This window comes from Pelecanus crispus, chromosome 21, assembly GCF_030463565.1.
Source record: "Pelecanus crispus isolate bPelCri1 chromosome 21, bPelCri1.pri, whole genome shotgun sequence".
NCBI lineage: Eukaryota > Metazoa > Chordata > Aves > Pelecaniformes > Pelecanidae > Pelecanus > Pelecanus crispus.
The window spans coordinates 6,067,834-6,093,435 of NC_134663.1; the positions used below are offsets into that span (position 1 = coordinate 6,067,834).

Sequence of the window (25,602 nt, forward strand, 5' to 3'; positions counted from 1 at the left end):
CTATCGCTGGCCGGCCTCCCGGATCCGGCAGGCCACCGCCGTGATGAGCGCTGCGCCCTTGCCGCTGCCGTCTTCCGACTGGAGGAAGGTCACTTCGCACTTCGGAGACAGCTGCTTCACGGTTTCGTGCATGACGGCGGAGAAGCTGTAGGGCACGGGGGGGGGAAGGAAGAGATGCTGATTTAACTTGCCTGGGGCTGAAGGTGCCAGCCCCCCAGGGAACAAACCCCTGAACGCCCATCATCGCAGCTGCCTTCAGGAGCGACCCAAACAGTGCTACAGGCACGGAGAAGATGGATGGAGAGAAAGCCGCCAGGCAGGAAGCATCGGAAAGCACAAATCTCCACGCTTCAGCCCAAGTTCACAGTTAGCACCACGCACTCATGGTCTCCCTCCACTCAGGACAGAATCCAGCCCCCTCTCCAGTCCCACCAAGCCCTGAGAGCACTAACAGACTTTAACAGCCCTGACCAGCCTCACCTGGGGGGGGTCTTCAGAGCCCCCCCTCTTCCCACGGGCCCCTGAGCCCTATTTAAGCTCAGCCCTGTGCCTTCAGCCCCTCTCTGAGCTGCCTTGGCTTGAGGAGCACCAGCCTCCAGCTCAGGCACAGTCCTAGTCCTGCTTGGCTGCAGACCTTCTCAATCCAGATCATGGTCTGACTTCCTGGTGTAGACCTGTCTCATCCTTCTCTTGATGATCTGGGCTCCTGGTCGCCATCTCTGGGTCAATGTGGCCTCGGGCACTGCAGGATGGGCCCTGGGCTCCTGGTTGCCATCTCTGGGTCAATGTGGCCTCGGGCACTGCAGGATGGGCCCTGGGCTCCTGGTTGCCATCTCTGGGTCAATGTGGCCTCGGGCACTGCGGGATGGGCCCTGGCTGGTGTGAGGGCCCTGCTGCGTTACTGCTCCTGGCTCCCCATCCTTTCGGGAGCAGCTGGTTCTCGCTCTGCCTTGTAGAGTTTGGGTCAGCAAGGTACTGGCAGCTCTCGAGACCCTGAAATACCTCCTCTCTGGCCACCCTGCTATACTTTCCACCAAGGTGGGCAGATGCACCAGTGTGAGCCTCCTTGGAGGACAGCCGCCCACCCACCGCGTGCTACTGAGCAACTCACTGAGGGTGCAGCTTGTAGAGCGTGCCATCCACGCCGACCGTGACCTTGAGGAAGTCCAGCCCGCGGTTCTCCCGGATCTTGTCCACCACAGCTGCCATGCCAGCCCCGCAGAGCTGAGCTGCCCGCCGGGCCACCACCGTGCACACCTCCTTCACGATGATGCTGTCGTCACACGTGGTCTCCAGGCCGAGATGCTGGAGGATGGAGCGGACTTGGAGCAGGGCCAGGCAGTCGCTGGGGAGAACAAGGGCCAGGCAGCGTTAGGAGATGAGGCAACTTGGATGCGTGGCTTCCCCTTTCTTATCTACATGCTGCAGAGCCCGGGGACTCGTGGCTTGGGTGACAGTGACCGCAGGGACTCTACAGCTCCCCTTTAACCTCAGCTTCCAGACCTGGATGCGATTCCGATGTCGCATCCTAATCGGTGAGGCTATTTCAGGACAAAGCCATTGACTTGGAGCTTGGCAGTTATTTAACCTGTGGCCACTCCCTGTCCAGGGCAGAGGATAAAGAGGCGTCTGTGTTGCCAACCCCAGACAGCTTCCTTGTCTCTCACCACCGGCGCTGCCAGAACCACGTGGATTTTGCTGACTTATCTGCATTGCACCACCCAATGTCATCCTGGCTCCAGACTGGCTGCTTGGGACTTCTCCCACAAGCCCTGGGAACGCTTTCCCCAAACTACATCTCTGCTCTGATCTGCAGCTGTAAGGCCAGAGTTGGTGCTCGCCCCACCTGCTGGGCCTCACCTTTCTATCTGGGACAGGAACTTGGTCTCAAAGATCCCTGTGGTCTTCAGCCTCTCTGAGATCCGTCCCCGGAAGAGCAGCCCTCGCTTGGTGAAATCTATCAGGATGTTTCGGACGATCTCCCCCAGGTACATCCCGCTGATCATCTTCTCAAACCTGGGAAGGAGAGGGCAAGGCTGGACATCAGGACAAGAAGGGACACTGGGTCGGGGTCCCAGCTCTGCCAGGTGCCTTTGATGCAAGCCCCTGGCCCGACACCCTGGAGCAAGTCCAGCAGCACGGTGCCCACCCTGCGGGCAGGGGACAAGGGACACATCAGTGCATTGCAAAGCCAGGCTCTGCCCTGCTCATCATCCCCTGCTGCTCCACCAAAAGCCTGGGGGGCACCTCTGAACTGTTCCTGGACACCCAGCCTCATTGGGGGTCCCTCCCCAGCCCCCCCAACGCCACCACGCACCTTTGGCTCCCAGGGTTGAGCGACAGCTCATCCACCGCCAAGTCAAACTCTGTCCGTATGTCATCCAAGCACCCGTTGTCACCAAACGCCCCCCACTCCATATTGACGCACATCCTGCCCTCCTCCCCTTCCACCAGCTCTACGTTCCTCATCTCCTCCATGTAGCAGGCGTTGCTGCCTGTGCCTGCAGAGAGAGAAGCATCTTTCAGTGGGGCTGTTGGAGAAGTGGGGCTTGTACGCAAGATAAAAGCTCTCGGCCACCTCCTGCAGCCAGGACTGCCCCATGGGGGCAGGTTTGGGACAGCAGGCAGAGGAACTCCGTAAGAAAGTTTCAGTCCTCACCAACTATCAGTCCAACTTCGCAATATGGGTCTTCGTACCCGCAGGTCATCATGGTGCCAACTGTGTCATTTACCAACGCGACCACGTCCAGGTCAAATTCCTGCAGAGGGATGGGATTGCGTGGGTTATTCCTGGAGGACGCAGCTTGCTCTGTCTGCTCCTGCGACTGGGAAGGGACCTGTCTGCTGAGCTTGGGAGTCCTCCAGGCACCCATGGACCTCCTGCAGCCCCAGGTGTCTGCAGATGGATGCTCAAACCTCAAGACACAACTGCAGAAGAGCTGGCGTGCTGCGACAGCCCTGCCAGAAACAGTCCCCAGGGCAGGAGCTTTGGGTGGTCTGCACTGAGGAACCAAACATGGTGGCTCCCTAAATCTCACGGCGAGACAAGTCTGCTCCAGCCCTGGCCAGAAGCCAGCTCTTAGCTCCGGGGTCTGAAAATCCAACCTCTAGTGATGACTAAGGGTGGTTGTTAAAATTCAGACACTCATTAGCCCTGTGCTCAGCCCATTAATTTGCTTTACAGGCCAATTAAAGATGCCAGCAACAGCCAGGGTGTGGGAGCAAGCAGCTGGCTTCTCACAGCTACGTGGACACTCACCTCTCTCCTGTGAATTGCCTCTTTCAGCAGGTTCACCACATCTTCTCCTTCGCAACCGGTCGCCTTGAAACCTTTTGTCCACTTCAGGAGAATCCCCTGTTGTGGAAATACCCTGTGGTAAATCACCAGGCTGCTGGGCAGGAGGGACAGCAACACCACATCCACCAGCTCTCGCTGGGCCCTGCCCGGCACGTGGAGGTCGGATCCTCACGCGTGGAAGATGCCTCAACTGGGTTGTCTCTAGAGCTCAAGGGATCTGCATTTGCTTTGATGCAGCAAGGGGGCTTTCCAGAAGCACGGGCAGCTCCAAGCCCCTGCCTTCGCCCTCTCTTGGGTGTCTATCTGACCTGCCACATGGTCGTCAACGCTGGTACGTAGCATTGCCAGCGTGTGTGGCTTTTCAGCCAGCCCTGGGTACCAGACACGCATGCTACCCAGTGGGTTGGGGTTACCTCATCCAGGTTGGTCTGCTTGCAAGGGAAGGAGAATGTGAATCCAAGCGGGAGCGATACACCCTTCATTCCCATGTATTCCAGGAAGTCGGAGATGCAGTGGACAATGTGGTCAAAGAGCTGGGTGCACAAAGCCAAAAGCAGAAGTTACCATCACAGCAGGAAGCTCAGCTGGACGCCAGCCTGTCTGGCCTACTGGAGATGCTGATTCATTCTCAAGCCAACGGGGCTTTGAACAGACCAGCACGCTGCTCAGCGGCGCCATGTGAGGTGAGCAAGCCCAAACCAGCTCCTTTTTCATCCTTTTCCCCACCAACAATGTGGTCACGTCACTGTGATACCTCCACCTTGCAGGGCCCTTGCACCCAGAAGGGATGGAGTGGCTAGCAGGGAGGCGACCAGCTTCCCAGGGGTGACACGGGAATCCGGTCCCTCCGCAAGGTATCCCCAGAGCCCGTCTGCCCTGGCTCCTGCTAGAAATACTCCCGGTCCCCGAGCACTGCCTGGAGTGGTTTGTAAAACTCTTTCCAGCTGCAGATAAGACTCTGGAGACGTCTCTTACTGCTTGTGTTGTGGTTTCTCTATCTGGGAAACAGGGATGATGCTTATCTGCCCTTGCGGAGTGTGTGGGATTCAGGGAGGTTCAGCGATGCCTGGGAATAACGCTATTTCTAACCTAAAAACCAGCTGCAACCCTCCTAAAGCACACTTCAAACTCCAGAGCCTTGGGCAGAACTCGCTGCTCTAAAGGCAGGACAGCAGCAGCCTTCTCCACCCTCCTGGCTTTGCACCCTGGAAAGCACAGCAAGGCAAAACCAGGTCCTGTGGCCAGCCAGCGCTGCTGCCTGCCACTTCTGCTGCCCCCCCGGGACGATGCCCCAGTTTTGCACCTCCCGCAGCCCGTCCTCACCTCCTCGCCCGTCCCCTGCATGATCTCCACTGGGATGGAGTAGATCTTGTTGTGCATCTCGACGCCGCGCCTCATCCCGTTCCTCACGCGCACCAGCAGCACGCGGAAATTGGTACCTCCGAGATCCAGGGCCAGGAAATCTCCTTTTTCTGAAACCCAAGAGAGAATCATTAGGAGGGAGATCCTGACAAGGGGCATCGTGAACGTGGCACGAAGCTGATCTGAATCTGCCCTCTTCCTGGGAGAGGAACAGAAACCAAGACGCGGCTGGGAATGGAGAACAGCGGGTGCAGGTAGGAAGGCGATGGATGGAGGGGTTTGCTCCAGACTCGGGGAGGTCACAGGGCTTCAAGCCAAGGGGCAGGCGCACGCACAAGCCACCGACAGAACTGGGAGCACAACCCAGGACAATGGTGGCGAGAAACCTGCGGTGGCAAAAACCACAGTGAAAGCCAGGCTTTGTGTTAAGTCAAGTGCAGAACGTCCTGGAGGCTCAGCGCTTTCCCAGCATCACGCTGGAGGTTAAAAAGCTTTGTGCCACTCCCACCACGAGGCGTGAACTGGCCGTGGCAAAGGTCCCAGCCCTCCCCTAAGCGGTACAGACGCTGGGAGCAGCGATGCTGACTCTGCCTTACGCGGGACATACGTGGGCTTATACACATGGCACGTCACCTGTCCCATCTGGAGTCGAGCACACGTAGGTGGGCAGCATTTTCACCGTTGCCTCTGCGTGCGTCTCCTTGCCCAGCCCCTTCTCCATCTCTATCCTCATCCTTTGCTTCACCTCCAGCAGCTGCTCGTGGCTCAGCTTGAGCGCCTCCAAAATCTTCTGCCGTGCCTTGTGCTGGGCAGCCAGCCTGTAGGCCACCGCCGTCACCATGGCTGCCCCTTTGCCGCTTCCATCTTCTGACCTCACGAAACGGATGTCGCAGTCCGGCAGCAGCTTCCGCACTGTCTTATGGAGGCGCCGGGCGAAGCTACGGAGGAGGAAAGAGGACCTGAGTATGCCACCACGGGTGATGTGACCCTCTGGGGTTGTAAATGACCGGGGCCCCTTTGGGATCCAAACGGAGGTGACAGGGGAGTATTTGGAGATGCTCTGCTTGTGCCAAGCTTTATCCACTGCTGGCAGGAACAGATTTGTGCGCTCTCGCCCTCTCTCCCCACCAGCCTTGCCTATCCTCATGGACTCACTGAGGATGCTTCTTGTAGACGGAGCCATCCACGCCGACCGTGGAGCGCAGCCGGTCCACCCCCTTGTTCTCCTTGATGCGTTGCAGCACGGCTGCCAGGGTGGCTCCGCACAGGTTGGCCGAGCGGGTGGAGACGATCTGGCAGATGCGGTAGGTGGCCACACAGTCTTCATGAGATGGCTCCAGGCCCAGCTTGGTGAGGATCTCGTGGGCTTTCTGCAGCCCTTCTTTCTCCCTGCACATCAAAGAACAAAAAAGGTTTCATGCCTGGAAATCCAACTGGATCCAAGTGTCCTGAGTTGCTCAGTGGGTAGCCCTGTGATGGGTCCTGTTTTCCCCCAGCACAGATGTCAGGAGATGGGCTGGGACCCCAGGAAACCATCTGGATCCTACTTACTTCTCAATGGCAGAGACGTATTTGGTCTCAAAGTGGCCGGTAGTGAGCAAATCTGGTGTGAGCTTTCCTCCAAACAAGAACCCTTCCTTGGCCATCTTCACCAGGATGAGTCTGACCAGCTCTCCCATGTACATCCCGCTGATCATCTTCTCAAACCTGCCGATGGGGAATAGTGCGTGTTTGGCTGCGTGAGCCACGAGGTGGCCACAGGTTGACCTTAAAAACACTTGGCAGCCTTCCAGGCCCAAATGCAATCTAGGTAATCTCCTTCCAGAGTAGTTTATCCCATCACTGAGAAAATAAAGCCATGCTGACGTAACCATTGTTCTGCAAGGAGAACTTACGGCTACCTGAGGGGGTCTGTCAGTTTGCCAAGATCCCCCCCAAAATCCCACCCGTGCTGCCAGAAGCCACCTGGGGAATGGGAAATCCGTAGGACTTGGATGTGGACATTAGGTGGTGGCGTTTGCCTTGGCTGGCGGATAACTCAGTGGCAGGGGGAAGAAACAGAAATCAACACATTGAAGTGAAAGGCTCACGAGGGAAGCAGGTGTTGAGTGCTGCAGCTGGGCGTACCAACCCAAATTTGTGATACAGCCCCTGTTCGCATTGGTGGAGCTGGCACGGCGGCGAACACAGTGACCTAGTTAACTAGGATGACCTCTTTGGTCCCGCTAACGCCAGCGCAATGGGAGGACGGACAATGCTGAGCAAACCCCAAGCCTGAGCTGAAGCCAAGAATCTGCTTACAATTGTTTGCCGGGGTTGAGCGAGCCCATGTCTATCTCGCGGTCGAACTCCGTCCGGATGTCATTGAGCACGCCGTCGTCACCGAAGGCCCCCCACTCCATGTTGATGCACATCCGACCTTCGTCCCCTTCCACCAGGTCAATGTGCCTCATCTCCTCCATGTAACAGGCATTGGTACCGGTACCTGAACCAAGCACGGGGATGTGGTGAGAGAGGATGCTGCCTTTCCCTTATTACCCATAATTAGCAACAGCCAAATGCACCATAGAAAGCAAAGATGGAAAAAAAACCATTGGGCAATGCTGGTTTTCTAACATCGCTATTGCCTTTCTTTTTCCCCAACAAGACCCTGAAACCTGCAAGAAACGTGATCTCCTTATGGAGTTCATGGAGAGATGGACCCCAATTCTCCCCTTGCCACAGCTCACCAACGATGAGGCCAACTTCACAGTTATGATCGTCGTAGCCGCAGGTCATCATGGTCCCAACGGTGTCGTTCACCACAGCCACGATGTCAATGTCAAAGTCCTGAGATGGTGGAGAGGAGAGGGATTGAGTCAGCATGGCCAAAACAGACAGAAACATCTCTGCGGTCACGGGGGAGCCAAGATGTCCGTGCGTGTCCTGTCCCAGGGAACCGTGTGCCCCCGTCCCGCCGCCCCAGGAGGTGACAGACCTGCCCAACCTCTTACCCCTCTTTTCTTGATGGACTTGCGCAGCAACGACACCACATCTTTCCCCTCCACGCTGCTGCATTTGAATCCCTTTGTCCACGTAACGAGGATGCTCTACGGAGAAACAGCAAGAAGGAATGCTCGGAGGAGAGACCCACCGAGCCACGTGTCTCGAGGGCTCCGCGGTGCAAGGCAAGGGCTGGACGGACACACAGCACCGCAGGCGAGTCCCTCCCTGTCGGCGGCTCGCAAGCTGCGGTACCACCAACGCTTTCCGCATCTCTGCGCAAATGAAGTTTATGGCCACGAAATAGCACGTGAGTCGCTCATTGTTCCTGCTGGCAGGAGGGAACATGATTCCCGTGACTGGGTTTTATGGAGCCCTGGAGCAAAACCTGTTCCCGGCTGTACGGAGAGCTCCTTGACCCAGACCGTGCGGGACGGGGGTCTCGCCATCCCCCGCAGCCAGAGGCACGGGGTGCGTCCCCACCCAGCAGCGCCATCGCAGTCACCCAGCCGGAGGCTGTGCTGAGCCTTGCGGGAAGGGCGAGGACTCGATCGCGTTTGAAATCTCCAGCCCTGGAGCCCCAGATGCCTTAGCGAGGCAAACGCCCGCCCTGCCTTCCAGAGAGTGAAACTGAGGCACGGAGAGAAGCAAACCGGCAAGGTCACCAGGGACAGATGCTTCCTCTCCCAGCTTGGGTTTTTGTTTTCTGTTTGGGTTTGGGTTTGTTTTTTTTTTTTTTACAGCCCACACTGCTACCAGAGAAAAGCATTAATCTTCTTCCTCATTACTTTTGCGGACTCGCTCAGGCATGAAAGCACGACTTGCCCCATCCCTGGTACAAAATGCTGCCGCGTTCCCACCCGGGGAGGACGTGCTGGATCGCCAGCACGCCATGGAGCCGCCCTCCTTTCCGATCCTGCCCGGGAAGCTGGGTGAGATAAGGGCAAGGAAAGCACCAGCCACCCCCCTCCTCGAGAGCGAGAGCCTGGCAGAGGCCACGGGTGGCAGGAGAGGGGCCACGTGCCTCGGCTGGGCTCCGCTTCCCGAGATGTTTCGTCTCCCAGCAAGGTCACCAGCTCTCGGCAGAGAGCTGGCGCAGCTGAGCGGAGCTGACAGCCATCGATTCCCGGCTGCCCGGAGCATGGCGAGCAGCCGGGGCGGGTGACCCCCCCTCTCCCTGCACCGGCTGCGTGACGGGGGATGTGATGCTGAGCACGTCTGGGCTGCCTTTGGCTGCGGGCGGCTGGAGCCGCTCTCCCCGCTGCAGCCGCTCTCCTTGAGCTCTGTCTGCAAGAGGGGGAAACGCTGCTTCCCGTGGAGGCGTCCGCGCAGAGCGGAAGCACAGAGCAACCAGCATGTTAAACATCTCCTCCTAGACCCCGGCGAGCCCCAGGACCCATCCTTCGCTCCCGTCAGCACCAAGACCTTGCGTGCTACCCAAACCCAACAAGCCTAAAAAATTAAAAGCACAAGCTAAATTGCTGTGAGACAGGTATTGCCCCCAGCGAGAGCTCGCTCTCATCCCGCCGCATCCCAGGCTCAGCCGCAACCCTCACGAGGGAGCAAGACCTTCACTCACCTCATCCAGCTTGGTCTGGTGACACGGGAAGGAGAAGGTGAACCCAAGGGGGAGTTTTTTGTCTTTGATTTTCAGCTTGTCCATGAAGTTGGCCAAGCACTCGGCAATATGGTCAAAGAGCTGGAAAAAAAGGCAAAGAGTGAGCCCTCACCCGGCTGCCCCGACGGAGGCGATGCCCCAGAGCAGCGCCTGCATCCCTGCCCGCTTGAGGGACCGACGGCCTGCCACCCCCACCACGCCTCCGTGGTCCTCGCCCATCGCGGTTACTCGCTGTAGGGAATTAATTAGCACCAGGCAAAGGAGGGCAAGGATCTGCCCGGCTCCTGCTGGGCGAGGCAGCAGCAGGATGCTGCTCCAACCCCGTGACACAGCTCGGGCTCCTGGGGGGCCACCAGCCCTCCCTTCGGGCAGAACTGCCCCGAGGCGGGCGGCTCGGCGCCGCGGGGGAAGCCCTGCAGTTATGGGGCTGCCCAGGAGCGCGGGGACGGGCGAGGGAGGGGCTGAACCCACCTGCACCCCGCTGCCTCGCATCAGCTCCTCGGGGATGGCGTAGATCTGATTCTCCATTTCGACTTTCCGCAGGCCGTTGTCAGACACCTTCACTCTCAGCACGCGGAAATTGGTGCCGCCGAGGTCCAGCGCCAAGAAGTCCCCATCCTCTGCGGGAGCCCAGACAAGAACGACCATTTAACTCAGCGGGTCCCTTTCAGCAGCATCAGTGCCCGCGCCGGACAGCCCTGGGGCAGGCAAGGAAGTAACCAGCCACCTCACAAATATGAGAGTAAGGTATGATTTTTTTTTTATATTTTTTTTAATTTTATTTTATCAGAGCTGTGGCTGTATTTCCTGCCCCTTCCTCTGCGCCCCTGGCACCCCCGTAGCTGATGGGGATCAAAGCAATAGGTTTGAGACATATCCCGATGCCCTCACAGGGGCGGCGGCTGAGCCAGGAGCGCGTCTGCCGGCAGGAGGACGGATCCCACCGGCCCCATCCAGGCAAGCCCGTGCCCAAACCCATGCCGCTCCCACAGAAGAGCAGCTCCAGCCTCAGGCTCCACAAGGAAAAAGGCAGCAGACCCGTTCCTGACCCTATTGACGCAGGATGCTGGCGAAAGCTCCTAAATCTCCAGCCCAAGCAGTCAAAACCCTGCTAGCCAGCTGTCGAAACACTAGTTTGGCTAAACATTTGATATATGGAAAAAACCCCTCATGTTCAGGCTTGGCTGCCGCAGTCCAGGATAACCTGCCCTGCCTCAGGAATCCCGTGCACTCCTGGCATGCGGCTTCTCGCCGAAGGCAAGACTGGAAGGTGTAAGCAGGAAACCAGGGAGGAAAAAAAAAAATCCAGAAAGACCTTTGGGGACTCATTGCTGCCTTCCCCAGGCAGACGTGGGAAGCAGCGTTCCTGCACTTGTGTTGGCCGAGAGGAGCCGGGTCCTGCTGCCCCCGAGACCCCAAGGGCTGAGCCCAGCAGGTTTCACCTCCTGCTTGTTTTCATTGTACCAGGCACCAAGGCAGCTCGCTGAATTTCGGACCAACCGAGACCGGGGATGCGGGAAAAGTGCCAAGCTGGCTGTTTTAAATACCTAGCAGTGCGGGGAGAGGGATGGGGGAAAGCCCTCTATCAGCACTGTTCGATTTCTGAATGCATTAAATGTGCTGTGCTGGCTCCCCCGGGCAGATTACAGCGCCCGGGGGCCGCATTGTGCCCGCCGCCGACGCTTTTACAAAGGGGCTACGGTTGAAACAAAAAGTGTGGTTTATTAGTATTCAAATGACACCAGGCCAGCCAGCATCTCCAGTGACTCCAGCTGAAAAGGCAGCTCGCTGTCCAAGCCCGCGGGGCGTCCATCTGTCCTGGCGTCTTTCCTGGGGCTGACCCTCCAAGGGCTCGGGGCGAGGGAACTACGGACGGTGACGGACTCGGAGCCTGGGCTGAGAGCAGCTTCACAAAGTCCTGCCGCTGCTGAAAAGGTCTATTAAAAGCAGCCCTTGCACCCCGAGGAAATGAGATAAGGAATAAGAGGGGCTCAGGGCTCTTCAGCAGCGTTCAACAGCTTTGCCGCTCGGGATGGAGACTGGGGGGGCACGAGGGAGTCAGCGCATCACCCCGGGGGGTCAGCGCATCGCCCCGGGGGTGACGCAGGGCAGGTGGGGTCCCGGCTCTCGGTGGTACCAGCCCATGCGAAGCCCCCCTGCGCAGGCTGCGATGCTGATGTTAAGGTTGCACCCCGAGGTCAACCGGCAGGCGGGACGAGGCGATGCTGAGGCAGTTACGTCGTTATTTTAACAAAAGCAGAAGTTCCCCCGAGTCCCTTGCACGGGCTCTGGCCAACCCTCGCTTCATCTCTGGAGCAAGGCACGCACCCCCTGCAAGAGCCATTAACCCAGAACCACGGAGCGCTCCAAACCTGGACCCCATCAAAGCTTTGCAACTCATCCCTCCTCGAATAACAGCCTTGGCATAGCTCCGAGTGAGGCAGCGTAGCCAAGAGACGTCCAATTCAGCGCTTGCAGGGCTGGAGAACGGCACGGGAGCCGGCGGAGCACCGGAGTGCCCGAGCTCATGCGCTGGGGCAGTCAAACCCTGAATATTCATTTCTCCTTCTCGCCTCATGCCCGTGTTGACCCTTTGCAAGGATGAGGTTTAAACCAGTTTGGCAGCTTGTTTTGCAGACTGTCTGCCAGCCACAGGGCATGCCTTGGCCACGTCTCTTTCCACGGATGCTGAAAATGCACCAGGAAAACCCTCAGCCAAGCTCCTCGCTGTCCTGACGCCACCGGTAAGCCCACCGTGGGGATTTAGCCTCAGCCACGGATGAGCAGAGCTGGATGCGATGCCTGGCTGGGCACCGCTGGCATCGTGTCTTGCCTCAAACACGGGTCAAGCCGTACTCCTGCTTCCCTCGCTGTTGACACAGATGCTGTTCTGCTTGCTAGCAGAGCATGAAAAACACCGCAGGGGGCTGATAAATGTGCCAGGGCTAGGGATGCTGGAGGCAAGAGGGTCACAGGTTGCTCAGCTCCTTGGAGGTAACACGAGGAACCCAGGAGGATCGCCCAAAAAACCGCCAAGGAGCCGCGGACGGGGCTGTCCTCCCATCCTGCCCAGCCCTCCGCACACCCGGTATTTCGGCCAAACCACCCCTGTGAGGCTCGTGGCCCGCAGAGCCGTACCCAACCAGCCTTCCTCTGACCTGCTGCCCACCGACCCTCGCCACAAAGCAGCAGCAGGACCCAACCTAAGCACCAGAAATGCCCCTTGCGAGCTGCTCAGCAGCCCCAGCAGAGGTGCAGGCGGTTCGAGCGGTGACTGCTGAAGTCAAGGGGTGGATTCCCAGGCGGATTGGCTTTGCAGGAAGAAAAAGGCAGCAAAATCTCCCTTGGAAAATTCCTAGGCTGAAGCAATACAGCTGCACAATGGGCTCCCCCAGCCGATACCACGTCTGGGTTCTCCCTTCGATTAGGGCTCCCTTCTTACGTGATAAGATAACGTGCGGTAACGGCTGCGATAGCGAGCTCACAAACCAAACAGCGCGGGCAAACACGGAGCTCTGATCCAAGGGTCTGTTTGCTCTCAGCAAACCACCTAAGGGTGAGTGGTTAGTGCTTTTAAAAAACGCCGGCACTCCCTGGAAAGCATGGGGCGAAGCAGGCGGGGAGCTCTGCCGCCCTTAGAAATGCAGCCTTGGGCTGGCTGGGGCCAGGGGACCGGAGCGTCGTGTGCAGGATCATGCCCCAGCTTAAAAATCAGCTTAAAAAATAAGAGGAAGAGAAAAGCTGGAGCAGGCCCAGGCTGTGCCCCCAGGGAGACGCAGGATGAGGTGGAGGCGCGGATCCCGGCGATTCCCACTCCATCGGCACCTGTGGGTGCCCTTGCCAGCCCTACCCCGCTTCCCTTCAGCGAGCTGAGAGGCTTTGAGCAGAAGAGGGACTACAAAAGCCCCGGTGCTCGCATCAGCATCCCCACCGAATTAGTGCTGGAGGGCAGCAAAGGGGCTTATGATGTGTTAGGCATGAAATACCGGGTTTGCAGCAAGAAAAGATCCGGGATTAACCTGGTGGCTTGTTTTGGACAGAGTCGGGTCCAGCAAAGAGCAACTCACACCAACCACGGCGCGAGTCGCCCGGCAGCGATTCCCCATTGCGATTCCCCATGGCAATTCCCCATTGCAATCCCTTGCTGGGGAGGGCGGGTAACTCGCCGGGCGAGGGGCTCCGGGCATGGAAACGGCATTTCCTTTAAAGCCTTTCAAGACCGTGGGCCACGTGAGCCGGTTTTCTTGCAGAAGCAGCTGGTTATCGGCAGGAACTGAGCCCACCGGCCAAGGGAAGGGTGCTGCAAAGAACCATCCTTTGAACTTCCAAGGTTTTGACCACCAATGTCCTGCAGCATCCTCGTGAAAACCCCTAGGCTGTGGATATCAGCGGCTGGGGCTTAACAGAGGATGCACCAGATGATCCTTGTGTCAACTTTAGCGTGGAGGAGGAAACACTGTGCCGCTGGCAAAGCCCTGACAAACCGGGAAAGGAGCGGGAGGAGGGTGGTGTTTGCACTAAGGAGAGCCCTTGCTCAGAGTCACCGCGGCTCCAAGGAGAAGCTTCTTTGGGGTCTGTTTTCCCCCCGCCAGCCTGCGGGAGGATGCCCACCGCCTCGCTGCAAGCACGGCACAGCGGGCGTTTCGGCGCTGGAGTCGAGCAAAGCGAGAAAAGTTGCTTTTAGAAGAGATGCTGCTTCAGAAGCAGAACCCCCCTGCCTCTTATCACGCTGCAGCAGGAACAGCGAAGCCACCAAGAGTGCGGAGGAGGTGGAGCGGTCGGAGCCAGGTCTGTGTTTTGACTTCAACCCGCAGATGTGACCTTGTATTTCCGTAAGCGCCTCTCATCCGCCTGGATCTCGGGGAGCCGCCGGCTGCGCATTAGACAGGGCATAATCCGAAAGCACAGGCAACTCGTGCTATAGCACGGAGGGGTGGGAAGGGCAAGGATGCTCTGGAGGAGGAAGGTGGCGGCCCCAAAGCCGGCACGGCACCCCATCTTTCGGGTGGGAGGCAGCCCCAAAGCCGGCACGGCACCCCATCTTTCGGGTGGGAGGCAGCCCCAAAGCCGGCACGGCACCCCATCTTTCGGGTGGGAGGCAGCCGCTGACACCTGAAGCAGGTGGGAGCGGGACTTCGTGCTCAGCCAAAGCCACGCCATCTCTTCGCGACGGGACGTGCCAGGGGAGCTGGCAGCGAGCCTCGCCTCGGGCTGGCCTCACCTCACCCCCGTGGCCCTGACGTGCCACTTTGCGGCGTCCCCCTCCAAAACCCGACAGCAGAGGTGCTGATGCCGCTCACGGCCCGGATCCAGCTGGAGCCATACAGGGAATCCCAGCTCTTGGCTCCCCGGGACTTGCTCGAAAGCCTCTTGCTTTCCAGTGCCTGTGCAGCTGCAGCCCCGTGACTGCCCCAGCATCCCTGTTGCTTAACATTTTCCACTGCTGCTTTTCCCCACGTGCTGAGCTTGCTTTGGGTGGGAAATGCCAGCTGGGGCACTGGAGAAGCTGCAAATCGGGAGGGTACGGTGAAGGAAGGCAGGGCTCGCTCTCGCAGGGGTAAGGAGAGGGATTGCACCTTCTCCCCAGCACGGGTCAGGGTGCCGAGAGCTCTGCTCCTGCCTCTCAGGAGCTCTGACACACGCTCCGCCAGCACCCAGCACCTTTGGCTGCAATAGTTCCCGTGCCCTGGGGCGGCATTCCGGCTATCCCTGTAATTAAAAATATTCTCAAATAGATTGAAATCTCAATCCCAGGGCAGGCAGCCAGGTCCGGCTTTCGGGCGTACGTGCACCGGGGGGGCCGAGCGCTGGGATGCAGCAGGCAGGACGGCTCCGGGTGCAGGGATGCTTCAGTACTTCGCGGGGGCTTATGAGAAAGATGGGGACAGACTTTTTAGCAGGGCCTGTTGCGAGAGGACAAGGGGTAATGGCTTTAAACTAACAGAGCGGGGATTCAGACTGGATCTAAGGAAGAAATGGTTTACACTGGGGGTGGCGAGGCACTGGCACTGCCCAGCGAGGTGGGAGATGCCCCATCCCTGGAAGCGTTCAAGGCCAGGTTGGACGGGGCTCTGAGTGACCTGATCTGGTTAAAGCTGTCCCTGCTCGTGGCAGGGGGGCTGGACCAGACGACCTTTAAAGGTCCCCGCCAACCCAAACTGTCCTGTGATGCCTGTGACTCCCTGGGGACTGGGGAGATGCCACCCCCCTGCCCCAGACCTCACCGAGATGTTGCCAGCAAACGCCCGCCAGAGCCGGCGGGTGATGCAGACCTTCAGCTCATCACCTTTGTCCTTGCCTCAAGAGAGCAGACAGCCAGCAGTGATGGGTTTGGTGGGTGGTTTTTTTTTTTTTTGGCTGTTTGAGCAGGGCTACCTCTCGGGTACGCCCTGTTTAACACCGTCACTCAACCGGTAGGCTTGCACCGGCTCGGCGTGCTTCTCGGGAGAGGAAACTCCAGTCTGCCCAGTCGCTGCTCGCCAGCGCCAGGTCGCTTGAGACTCCAGCCACAGCATCTGCTGGGACCTGCTCACCTCCAGAAGCCAGGTATGAAAATACAGCGGTGGCAAAACAGCTGGGGATGGGGAGGGAAGGGCAGGTGGGTCTTCCCATCAGCTCCCTTCCTCTTTATCCACCTTTCCCGCTGGCTATCAGCAATCTCTGCCGCCGAGGTTTTGCAAGGACCCCCGTGAAGGTGCCAACGCTGGAGCAACCCCAACTCTGCGCGACTTCAGCCAACGGGACCGACCGGCCCAGACTCTTTCCCTGGGGCTGCTGCCAGCCCAGACACGGAGCCGGGGACAGCTCCGGCTGCTCGGGGCTCCCTGTCCCTCCCTGCCCTTCAGCAGCCGGGACCGCTCCGCTGGCTTCGAGCACCAGGAGACTCAGCAGGTCCCGGGTGCAGCTGCATCCCGCTGCGTGCTGGCGGGCAAGGGGCGATGCCGCAGGGGCCGTGACAAAGCTCCTTCCCAAGTCACCAAGCTAGGAGAGGGAGGCACAAGGAAATTTCCCATATGGATGCTCAAGGAAACAGGTTTTTGGGTTGAGAAGAACAAGCTGGAGCCCGGAACGGGGATGCGGCTGGCTGGGAGCGTGCTGCAGGCAGCCCGGCTCCTGCCAGCATGGGAAGCAGACAGAAAGGCCGTATTGTGAGAAGCCAAGCCTGGAGAGCTGCCTTCTCCTGTGGCCCTCGTGGCATTCAGAGAGCGCTGGCACCGCTGCCCGCTTCAGTGCTAATGAAATCTGATGAGCCGGACCCGTGACCGTCTCCGTCCTGCCAGGAAGGGCACGCGAGGGCTGGTTTCCACCCTCCCTCCCACCAGCGGGAACTGGGAGTCCCAGCACAGAGCGGGGAATGAGACCTGTCCCCACGCTAAACCTCGCTCAGCAGCAGCAGGATGAAGCCCCTCAGGACCAGGAGCGAAGGTGGCCATGGGTGCCACCCCCGTTTTGGCAGCACCGTGAGGGTGGGTGGCCCCAGCCCTCCCTCCCGGCGCGTGTTGGCACCTACTGAGACCTCCCCGCCGCGCTCTCCCTCCGCTCTGCCGCGAGGGAGCATCTCCCGTCCCACGGTACCTGTCCCATCCGGGGTGGATCTCACGAAGGTGGGCAGCATCTTCACCGAGGCGGTGGGGTTGGTGTCTGCTCCCAGCCCCTTCTCCATCTCCTTCCTGAAACGCTGGGACACCTCCTGGAGGGTCTCCTCGGAGAGCCGCATGTGGTAGAGGTACTGGTCGATCTGAAAGGTGGAGATAAAGCCAAGAAAGTCACCTGGAGGGTTGGGGACACGGGCGCAACCCCCGTGACACGTTCAGGACAGCGTTCAGCCCCCCTCACGTCTGCTGGGGCTGATGCAAGAAGCAGGAGCGGGTCGTGACCCACTCGGAAGGGCAGGACGCGGCCGTGCCAGCACGTTGCCGACGCGGCACCGCCGGCAGTGCCGCAACAGCTTATCTCCAGGCACACCGATAACGCCCGCCACGGTTCTTGCAGCTCTTCCTGAGCATCCGGGGCCGCTCTCCAAATGCCACCCCGCACCCCCCTCGGCAGCATCCCCTTGCCCAGACGGCTGCCAGCTCGGGAATGCCGAACCCCGAGGAGCTCCCGATGCTCCGCAGCATCTTCTCCACTCGTTCACCTACGGGCACCCAAACAGGTTGCAACAGAAGTAGAACCCAAACTCGGCAACCTTCCCTGCCCAGGCTGTGAGTCAGGAGGTCAGCGCCGGAGGTTTTCCAGCTGCGGAGCCCTTCCTATGCCGCGGCGGCAATGTGCCTCCACCTTGACCCCCCCAGGGCCTCTTCCTACGTGAAGGATGCTTGGCAGGAATCCACTGCCCATTCATTTCTTCGCTGCTGAGATCACCCCTACAAAGGGTTATGGTGCCGAGAGCTGCTCAACTCCCTTGAGCAAACGACGCCGTGTGACACAAGTGGGTGCCGTGGCCGGAAAGGGAAGAAATCCACCCCCCCTGCTCCTGGCAATCATTTATACCCTTATGCTGAGGCTATGAAGGTGCCCGGCTCCTTCTATAAACGGCATCAAAGCGTCTCGTCCTCCCCGGGAAAGGCATGGAAAAACTCCTCCCCGACCCATCCATTAGCACCGTGCACGTCTCTGCAGCCTGGCCGGAGCAGGGAAGGGAAATGGGGAGGCGGACAGACTGCCAGCTCCCAAACTATGCCCTGTTTCAATTAACTTCACTTAAAATTAATTAAAGGGCAGCTGCAAGCCCTGAGAAGTCAGAGGAAATCTCCACCCAGTTAGCTCACCTGTCTGTAGGCACGTAACATAAGGTCATCAGAAATCAAGCATAAATTTTCTTTTATAGGGCTACGCTATAGGAAATGGGCATTTTGTGGGCGAGTAATAGCCATCCGCCCCAGCGTGACCTCGCTCACGGATGCAGCCGCTCGGACCCTGGGCTGAACGAAACAGCTCTGCTGTGGTTTTGGCTGCCTGCGTTTCAGGCTTGGGATGCTCCGGCGTATCCTTCCCCCCCCACCAGCTCTGCTGGAAATTTGGAAGCCGAGGCCCCAGTCGCTCTGCTTGCTGCAGCGAGGTCGGAGGACGGAGGGAAGCCCAGCCGAGCACGCTCCGGCATAGATGCTTGATTCCCTGGGGAGCGGCATCCTCGCCGGTGTGATGGGTAAAACCTTCTCCTGATTTCTCTTGCTGCTTTCAGCTCCTCCCCATTAATCGGGAGCGGAGAGCGAGCGCCCACCAGCTGGGAGACCAGGCAGGTGTGAGGAAAGGATAAGGTTAAGGAAACCTGGAGGTTTCCCAGTGCCGGCTGTTTTCCAGTGCCTCCTTATCCACCCCAGCAGCAGGCAGTCCAACACTCCCGTCCTTCCCCTCCTATTTGCTTTTGCTTGCTGAACATTGCCGCTCGCGTACCCGGGCGCAGGGAAGGCGCCCGCTGCCCCAGCTCCCTTCCAGCCTCCCCCAGCTTCAAGAGGGGCCCCGGCCCCGGAGCCCCTCTCCATCCCAGCCCCAGGGCAGGAAATGTCCCGTTCAGCTGCCCCGATGGCTGTCAGCCGATGCCACGGACCCCGGACAGACGGCCCAACCCTATTTCTCAGCTGTGAGCCAGAAAGATAGCGTTGCGCTGGCTCACAGGGGCCTTTCACAACCTCCTCATGAGCCACCGACTGTTGGCACGGGGAGGACCTCAACCAGACTCCTTCTCCTCCCCAGCAGCCTCTGACCTGGGGTGTCGGTGATAATTAGAGACAAACACGGCCCACGCCGGGTGCTCTGCCTCCCAGCAGCCTCTCGCCGCCGTGAGACCTTCCTTCGCTTGACTTCCTTGGCAGCCTACGGTGGGCGGGGGGTCCTGGTGAGACCATCGTGAGCGGGGCTGGGGTCCCATCCAGGTGTCCCCATCCCAGCGGCGGGGAACCACATCAGCAGGGCTCGGGGCAGCGCTTCACCCTTGCACGAACCACACGCTGCTGGTGTTTCTTTCCTGTCTGCCACCCTGACTTTGCTTGGTTTTTCCTCCTAGACTCGCAAGAGGTTGCTAGGGGAAGATCTCATCCCAGGGAAGCTGGGTGCTTTGGAAGCTCAGATGCACAAGAAGCCATCGCTGTTTGCTCCTTGATTCCCGCCCAAGGCACGGGGCAGTGAAGATGCTGCGTGCACGACCCGCCAGCCCCCAAAATCCCAGCACGGGGAAAGGACGCGGAGGTTTCACCTCCTTTCTCCAGGACAGACACCGCTCAGCATGTTCCCCGCGTCCTCCAGGCCCCACCGTACCAGGAATAACCGGCAGCGTGAGAAACAGGGCGACCTTCTCCTAATCTCCAAAGCCCTTTAAAACCTGGATCATCTTCTATGAACGCAGGCATCATCCCTTGGCAGCTAAGGCAGGTCAGGGCGTCCTGCGGGACGGCTCCAGCTCCTCAGCTCCCTCCCAAGCGAGACCACCCCGGGGCACACCTGATCCCACCAAGGAGGAGCCACGGCCACCTTCATGCCCAAGGCTTCCCAGCGCCATGGCCCGGTTCGTGGGTCCAGTTACCCCCCCTGCACCCAAGAGCACCTCAAATCATAGCAAAGAGCTGGTAAGAGAGGGGAATTCAGTCCGCAGCGCCGAATCACGAGTATCTTTCAAGACAAACAACCTTCTCGGTTGTTTAACTTTTTTTTTTTTTCTTCTTAAAATCATTGCCACTTCCAGGTAAATAAAGTCACTAGGTTAGGATCCTGCATGAGGCAATTTAATTTCTGGAAAGCTTCCATCATAAATAATAGTGTTTCCCTGAGGAAATCTCAGCTGAATGGAGGAGGAACAGATTTAAGCGGGGAAGCGCCGGGCGTGCTCACAGCCCCAGACAGTCGCACGCAGGGCAGGACATTTTGCTAAAGAACCGGATCGTTAGAGCCGCTGCGGGTGTAACGAGTTCGATGCAATTTTTTTTTGAACTAAAACCCAGCAAATCGCCACCTCCTAGCTCAGGGCTGTGTCCAAAGGCTCAACTAATTACGACGCCGAGCATCCGCCACCGGCTGCTGGGGAAGTGCCCAGCTGCAAGGGCACCGTTGGGCAAGGTCCATCCGCCCCAAGGCTGAAGAAACCTCAGGTTGCCCAATTTTTGCCACCAGCCGAGCGAGCTGTGCCACGCTGAGCCGAGCTTCAAGTATCCCAAAAGCCAGGGTTGCCTTTGCAACGATGGTAATAACTCGCGGTCCCAGTACCAGCACCACAGCTGGATGATGTTCTTTTGCCTGAAGCCTTCTCTTAATCCTCCCAGCGGGGTCAGTGCTGCAATACGAGCCTGCGAAGAACTTCATCCGCTCCAATGCCACTATCCGCGGAGAGAAAAATTAATTCCGCGGCTTATATGTCCGCAAGATGGTCCCGTCAACGCAGCTACTCGCAAGAGCGGCAAAACCCTCCCTGCTAGATCTATCCCGCATCGCTTGGCGGGAGGACGCATGGGCGGCTCGAGCGGTCCCAGGACGGGAGGGTGAAGGGTGCCGCTCCCTCGCGGGGGTAGCGCGGACCCTTTCCCCATCCCTGGGGGGGCCGTGGGGCAGGATTGCTGTCGGTGGTAGAAATGACAGCGTGAGAGCGGCTTCCGGCAAACCGTTTCCTGTGAAGAGCGGCGGGGAAGGGGAAGGGCTCGGGGTGCTTTATTCTGCTGTAACGAGGGCTCAGCCACATCTTCCCTGCTAACGATCCCAGGCTCTGGGAAAGGGGAAGCCGCTCCTCTTTACTTTTAGTTTTGCTCCGGGTCTCTTTCCAAAGCCACGTGTCTGGCGAGAACCAGGCTGGGAGCGAATGTTTCCAGCCCCCCGGTATCTGCTCGCTGTAGCTTTCAGCTGGATGTGCGTAATTCCCAGCATTTGGGGAAAAGCGTAACACCGGGAGAGGTTAGCTGGTTTCTGGGCTGGATTCTTTCCCTTTTTGGCAACAGAAAGTCAAACATCTGTTGTGTTGGGAACAACAGCGAGATGTTCAAGTGTGTACAGTCAGTCCTCTCCCCAGGGTAATCTCTGCCTGAAATCATTTCTTCTTTAAATTACTTCCCTCCCTATCCCAGCTTTTAAACTAAAACATGCTGCTTGCTTAAAAATCCCGGAAGATTTTCAGAGTACCGACTCTCTCCCTGCTTCATTCAGAGGGGGATGCTGTGTGAGCACCCAGGGTGAGCACCCAGCAGCGCTGCCCGGCTCTGTGGCAGGACATGACAGATTCGGGGAAACTGAGGCAAGGGGAGCGGCAGCGGTTCGCCGAGGTCGCAGGGTGAATCTGGGAAAGCATCCAGCAGGGAGAGCGTTTTATTTCCTGGCTCGGGACCGTAACCCGGCACACACTTTGCAGCTGTTACTGTCGGACCTGGGATGGGCGCTGCAGCATGGGACAGACCCTGTGCCACGTGCTCAGCCCCTGCCTACCGAAAGCCAGCGCTCCCCGTCCCCGTGTCGCCACGCTGCTAGGGGGCTGACTCAGCGCGGGGAACCGGCTCGCCCCTTCCCTCACCTCCCCGCCTTCGGCGACGCTGGACCGATGCTGGGCTGCACCCACCCTCCTCCAGCCCTGACCCCGGCAGCGCCCACGTCCTTGGCTGCTGTTGAGGGCTCCGCGCCGAATTAAACCCCACGTGCCCTCCGCGCCGCAGCCAAGCCTCTGATGACACACGCCTGGAGTCATCTTGAACCAGTCAGATGGTTTCCTGCTCGGCCGGTTCCTCCCCAGAGACGGCAGCTGAACCCCCGCGCCGGAGGTGGAGCGGGGCACATGGTGAAGAAATCGCGCTGCAGAGCAGCGGCGGCGGCCGGGAGCCCGTCCTCGGGTAACCCCGCTGCTCCGCAGCCCCGCGAAAAGCCCAGTTTAAGCAGGAAAACGTTCTGGTTTCCAGCTCAGGAGTCAGAGATACCAAACTGCTCCCAAATCCCGCCGGCCCTGAGCAGCCCCGGCCGGCCTTTGAGACGCCTGCCTGCCCACGCGTCCCCTTTCTCTCCCGTTTTAAAGCCAGAAGGTCTCTGGGACAGGTACAAGAGGCAGCATCCCACTCGGATGCTGCTGGATCGGAAAACCTCGCTGGCGCCGAGACCCCCCCGCCACCTCGGATGCTGGGAGCATCCCACCACGGTCGGGGAAACTGAGGCTGCGCCCTGCCCGGGCTGCCCACGGTAGCTCTAATGAGAAGTCGAGGAGCGAGGGGCTACGTGATGGCTCCCCCACGGTGCCGCGGACCTTGGCGGGCTTAAGAGAAGCTGTTCAGTTGGTTTCCAGGAATTCGCAATCGGGCACCCCTCCCACAGCCGCAGAGGAGCCTGCGAGAGGCAGCCGGGGAGGAATCAGGTGGATAAAACTAATCCCCCCAGCAAAGGAAAAATAAAAAAAAAAAAAACCACAGAGGAAAACCTGCCCCTGCCTGGGAACAGCCGCAAATACAGGAAAATTATACTCCATCTCCGGTTTTTCCCTCTTTCGAGGGAGTGATGGGGAAGAAGAGCTGCCAGCCCGGTTCTTTAGCTCATTCGCCTCCCGCTCCTCCCGCCGCATGACGAGGCCGAGGTTCGGGCACCAGGAAACCCGGAGTGAGCTGGCACATCTGAAGGGAACGTAGTTCATCCGCGGCAAACTTTCAAGCCGGGATCTCAAAGGACGCTGCCGAGGTTAATTAAAGTTTGCACAATCCCTTGGGGCTCAGATAAGTTCCTGCTGCGACCCACCTCCCAGCTGGGCACAGCGCAGGGCAGGAGTTTGGGGCCATACGTAACATCCCCCGGCGGGCAGCGGAGCGGGTAAAGCTGCTGCGTGTCGAGAATGGGGGAAAAAAGTCTATTTTGGGGGCTGTTTTCAAGGCCCTGGTGTGCACACAAACCACGGCTGTTGCTCTTCCCGCAGCCGAGCCCCTTTTCTGCCCGATCCAGAGCAAAAGAAGACGCACGACCCGAACGCACCCCAGGCGACCGCTCCGAAACCTTTTCCTAAATATAGTCTCAAATTCTGGGTAAAACCTTTGGGTTTGATAGAAAAAATTAATCACAGCTTTCCAAGAATTTCAGCCTCTACATCTCCCCGCGCTGGGGACTCGCCCCTGTCTCCTCGCCTGGGAAGATTTATAAGCCAGCAATAATTTTTGCATCCGTAGCGGAAGCATCCAGCTCGGAATCCCAGCTGCTTCCCCCCTTCTCCCCCCTCCCCTGCAGCGAAGCCGAGCTCCGTGCTCTCGCCGGAGGCCGCGCCGACCCCGGCTTTGCCTCACCGGCAGGATTCACAGGCATTTGTTTAAAAATAACCCAGAGAAATCCAGTTGTGGAGGCGGCTGTTTGGGGCCGGGAGGGCAGAGCCATCTCCCGCGGCAGCACAGGCCCGGCTGACGGCTCCTGGATAATTTCTTTTTCCCCCCTACGTCCCAGCAACCCATTTCATTTGGGCTCGGAGCCGGGAGGAAAACGAAGCCGGTTCCCAAGGCTTCGCGCACCCTTTTCCCAATGGGTAACGAAGCCAAATACCTTAAACCAAAACCTTCCCCCTCCATTATTTCCAGCTGATAAGAAACTCGTACGCTTCCCGGAGGCCGAGAGGCAGAAGCTGGCCCGTGCCGCTGGCCTATTTCTGCCGTCGGGTTACACAACCCCTTCCGTGGATTTGGCTGTTGCACAACACGGGGACACTCAGGAGTGGAGGGAGAAACCGAGCCCGTATTTCCTTACAGATCCCTTCGCGTTGGGCAGTTATTTCTATGCATTTTGTTTGTTTTGGTTTTGGTTTGGGTTTTGGTTTTTTTTTTTAACGTTCGCTCGTTTTACTTCCTATTTAATGCAGGCAAAAGGCCAACGTGGCAAGTTTGGTTTCTCCATCGGCGCGCCTGGCATTAGCCGATGGAGCGAGCTGGGGCTCTCCGCAGCCGTGCATTTCGCTTTTGGCTTTTCTTTTTTTAAGGGGGCATTTGCAAATCCCGACGGCCCCACGCCCGGGCACTGTAAGCCCGGTAACAGGAACCGCTGCACGACCCTAGGACTCGGAGCCGAAACCCCCTCCGGCGTACCCTTAGCTGCCCCACACGCCGGCGGAGGGCTGCGGGAAGAGCCCGAGTGCTCACGCACGCGCTCCCAGCCAGCATTTTGCTTCCCGGAATCATTTCTTTCAGGCGTGCTGCGCGGAGCCCACGCGCTGTCCTGGCCCCACGAAGGCCGGCTGCTTTCCAGCAGCCGCAGGAGAGCAGAAACGCTTCGGCGTTTCTCAAGTGCCTGAACTCCGGAATTAGGGGTGACGGACGCCCCGCGCATCCCAACGGGACGCTTCGCCTGGCGTTTGCGCTCCAGGAACCGGCTCCGGTTGTTCCGGACCCGTAAATCCCGGGAGGGGGAAGGCGAGAAGATGTTTTTTCCAGGGCAGCCGGTGCAGGATGGGGGGGCACAGCCCGAGCTGCTGCGTTCGCCCCCGAGCTGGGAGCAGCCCCGGGCTGGCGGGGGGGAGACCCCGGCTCCGGGGATGCTCCGCGCCCGCGGATGCTGCGCGCCGCCGGCGGGAAGCGGCGACACGTGCGGGGCGGCCGGGCTGCCCCGGGGGGGAGCGGAGGCACACGGCCCCTTCCTCCCCTCCCTCCTCCTCCTCCTCCGGCCCCGGCCCCGGCCCCTGCTCCGCGCCGCCGGCCCGCGGGGGGCGCCCGGCCACGCGTGGTCCCGCAGCCGCCCGCCGCGGCTCGGCACGTACCGCACGGCGGCCCGGCCCGAAGGCGCAGGGCCCCGGGGGCCGCCCCGCCGCCCGCGCAACCCCCCGCTTCCCCCCGCTTCCTCCTTTTCCCCGGGTTTTTGCCTTTTTGCTCCTTTTTCCCTTCTTTTGCTTCGTCCCCTTTTTCCTTCTTTCCTTTTTTTTCTTTACTTCCCCTGCCCTTTTCTTTTTTCTCTTTTCTTTTTTCTTTTTCCTTTTTCCCTTTTTTTACTTTTTCCCACTCTTTTTTCTTTTTCCTTTTTACTTTTTCCCACTCTTTTTTCTTTTTCCTTTTTTCCTTCTTTTCCTTCCCCCCCCCTTTTCCCCCCTCCTTTTTTTTTATTTTTTCTTTTTTACATTTTCCCCTTTTTCCCTTTTCCCCCTTCTCCCTTTTTCCCCCCTCTCCTTTTTTTTCTTTTTTTCTTTTTTTCTTTTTTTTCCTTTTTTCCCTTCCCCCCTTTTCTCCTTTTTCCCCTTTCCCCCTTTTCTCCCTTTTCCCCTTTCCCCTCTCCCCTTCCCTTTTTCCTTTTCTCCCCTCTCTCTTTTTTTCCTCCCTCCTTTTCCTCCCGCCCGACCCCTTTGTGCCGCGCACGCCGGCCCCCGCACCTTCTGCGCGCGGTCCTGGTTGAGCTCGGTGAAGAAGTACGCCAGCAGGTGGGAGGCGATCAT

General features: G+C 59.0%; 1 protein-coding gene across 2 annotated transcripts; it reads right to left on the bottom strand.

Moving 5' to 3' along the window:
- Positions 1–25,602, bottom strand: HK2 (hexokinase 2). 2 transcript variants are annotated; one of them, XM_075724085.1, is made up of 18 exons: positions 25,549–25,602; positions 16,836–16,998; positions 9,732–9,880; positions 9,222–9,341; positions 7,654–7,749; positions 7,390–7,489; positions 6,962–7,145; positions 6,212–6,367; positions 5,816–6,049; positions 5,294–5,598; positions 4,622–4,770; positions 3,712–3,831; positions 3,260–3,355; positions 2,660–2,759; positions 2,318–2,501; positions 1,861–2,016; positions 1,112–1,345; positions 1–145 (listed from the first exon to the last, which is right to left on the bottom strand). In XM_075724085.1, the coding sequence occupies exons 1-18, from the start codon at positions 25,600–25,602 to the stop codon at positions 1–3; spliced, it is 2,745 nt and encodes a 914-aa protein (XP_075580200.1). The 2 variants fall into 2 exon arrangements, with proteins under 2 accessions (XP_075580200.1, XP_075580199.1); XM_075724084.1 differs by having other exon boundaries at positions 25,540–25,602.